The sequence below is a fragment of the Pterocles gutturalis genome, unplaced genomic scaffold (assembly GCF_000699245.1).
Source record: "Pterocles gutturalis isolate BGI_N339 unplaced genomic scaffold, ASM69924v1 scaffold5283, whole genome shotgun sequence".
NCBI classification, from domain to species: Eukaryota; Metazoa; Chordata; class Aves; order Pterocliformes; family Pteroclidae; genus Pterocles; species Pterocles gutturalis.
The window spans coordinates 53,885-56,481 of NW_010122809.1; the positions used below are offsets into that span (position 1 = coordinate 53,885).

General features: G+C 39.7%; 1 protein-coding gene across 1 annotated transcript in view; it reads right to left on the reverse strand.

The window, feature by feature from the left end:
- The window catches only part of SNX4 (sorting nexin 4), a 32,554-nt gene extending 30,810 nt beyond the window's left edge, over positions 1-1,744 (reverse strand). Inside the window, exon 1 of the mRNA XM_010077639.1 lies at positions 1,629-1,744. Within this exon, the coding sequence (XP_010075941.1) occupies positions 1,629-1,744 (116 nt within the window). The remainder of the gene's footprint in view (positions 1-1,628) is intronic.
- Between the last annotated feature and the right edge of the window lie 853 nt (positions 1,745-2,597).

The following is a 2,597-nucleotide window of genomic DNA, read 5'->3' on the forward strand; positions in this document are numbered from 1 at the left end:
ATAGCCAGCAATTATATTTATACAAGAAATTTTGCCTTCTCAGCAAAAGGAATAGAGAACCTATTTTATTAGAGATGTGACAAACCTGCATTTTCAATAGTTCTGTGACAAACATGTAATTGGTCTTGGTATTTGCTGACCACAGAATAAAACAAATCTTAATGAAAGAAAGCAATCTGGGCAGCAAAAATACAGTTTTGCCACTGTGAAAGAACCACTGGGAAATACCAGCAGGAGCAAGTCTAAAGTAAGGTAAGGATGACTGGGAAAGGAGATGTGGTCAGCATGTTCTGGGGCTGCATAAAGATGCCCCCAGAGTACACTTCACATCACAGTTAGACACCAGTGATTCTGATTTTCTTCTCTTTTCCTTCAAAAATATAATTAAAAGAAAAATAATATAATTAAAAGAAAAATAACACTACTCATGTGAGAAGATGTGATCTTCGATATCAATACACTGTAAAAGTATGTTTTTAAACATCCGAGCAACTGCCAAAGAGATATAATATTTGAAAATATAATGTAGGTCTGCTTTGGATTTTATTCTTGAAGTTTAGCAAAACATGGTAAATGTATCCCAGTAGGTCTGCAGTTAGGGTGTCTGGTGTGTCCCTTCATCAGTTAAACAAGTTAAAAAACCTTTTAACTAGTAACTAGAAGACTTATAGTATTACTATTTGAACTCTTCAGAGCCTTTGCAAAATGCAACTGCTTTGTTTCAGAAGGTTTTATCTGTACAGCAGATCATTCCTGAGGCAAGGCCCAAAGGTTAAAACCGTTAATGTAAAGAAGAGAAAGAAAAAAAACTCCTAATAAAGTCCGATGTTGAAATCCTTGCTTCAGCTGAGCAATATGACCCTGCATAATACAAGTCAACTGTGACTGTTTGGGAAGTAACTATAAGTTAGCAGATATTTTAAACCTTTGTTTGCTACTCAATACTTAAAATTGCAAGTTGTCTTTGTGGTACCAAGCGTGTTTACCATACTTGTAATCTTGCTAACACAAGAAGACTGAAAGCAATGAGCTCTCCAGCAAAAGTTCAAGCTCATAGTAGAAGGAAGGAAACAGTTAATTAACCCTAACCCTTAAAGCATCTACAAGGAGTATGTGGTGATCAGATCAAGCAAAACACTTGAAGTCGTAGTAGAGCAGTAAATATTGACCACATGACATAAGTCATGAGACTTCTTTATTTTCTTGTGATGCTGAATAAGCCTAACCATTACTTAAGACCACACTGCACAACCTCTCACGCATACAAGTTGTGCGTACAATCTCATAAGTATATACATAAAAATTTATCCAATCCATGTCTAACAAGTAACGAAGCAGTTCTGACACCACATTAAAGCAACATCTTTCAAGCACACATTTTTCCATCTAGCTCCAAAAGAAGAATCACAGTACACAGTTACACAACACCAGCATTAACATTGAACTGGAGATCGGATGCCAAGTTTTCACGGGAAAAGAACCTCCAGAGTAGGCTGATAATCACTTAACAAATCATAAACAAACTAAATCCTCTCATCAACTGTACTTAATATTTTTTGTGGGAAGGAGAGAGAACCTGTTTAGAATGGCACATCCACGTACTCCAAGAGTGAGTTCTCATCACCCACCTTGTCTCAATGAGGTAAGCAGTGTACGTTTCTTGCATGTTCATGGCATTCCTCCCAGTCCGTTTTTCAGCTTCTGAAACAGTGATTTCCATTTTTTTTGCCAAACAATCTTCCATCTTTTTAAAGAAGGAAAATAAAGATTCATGTAACATTAGCCACACAAGGCAAAGGCTACTAACCCTGCCTCCCCTTCTCTCACACCACATTTGTTCAAATCAGACAGGTCTCTGTAGGATAAAGGCTTTGGCAGGACTTCATTTTGTACCCACATTCTGTATCGCACTTGCAAATTAAACCAGAAAAATCAGCTTTTGGGGAAAAAAAGTCAACAAATGGACAACTTTGGATACCAAAAGCCATCATGAGCCTGTAAGACACAAAAAGGATAAATATTTTTCTCTACAGGTAACAAAGTAACCTTTTTTAAAAAGCAAACCCCTGCACTTTCTACCCAAACACTTCCAAACTACTGTTGAATTCCTCCTCAGGACACCTGGGACACACATAACCACCTCTCCTCTTTCACAGGAAACAGAATACATCTGGACTGAGATGTTTTTCTTTTAATCTCTCAGAGGAGGATCATTATCTTTTACACACTGGCAGGCAGAAGTCAGTCAGGACCACACGCCCACCCTGGAAAAGCTGAGCTCTAGGAACCTCCAGCTGAATTCAGCAAGGAGGTGGATTTACTTCTGAAAATTAAAAGGGGAGGAGGAGAGGGGGCAACAAATTGAGAAATAGTAATTATAATAATAACAATAATAATGATAATCTGGCACAAGGGATGAGGGCTGACAGCACACAAAGCCCTCCAACAGCATCCAAAGAGGGACTGGAAGGAGGAGAACCCCACTGCTCAGAGGCACGGGCTGCACAGCTCAGCCCCGGGCTCCCCCGGGCGGGGGCTCAGCCCTGGGCAGGCAGAGGGAGGGCTCGTCCCACCTGTAGCCCCTTCACACTACCCCC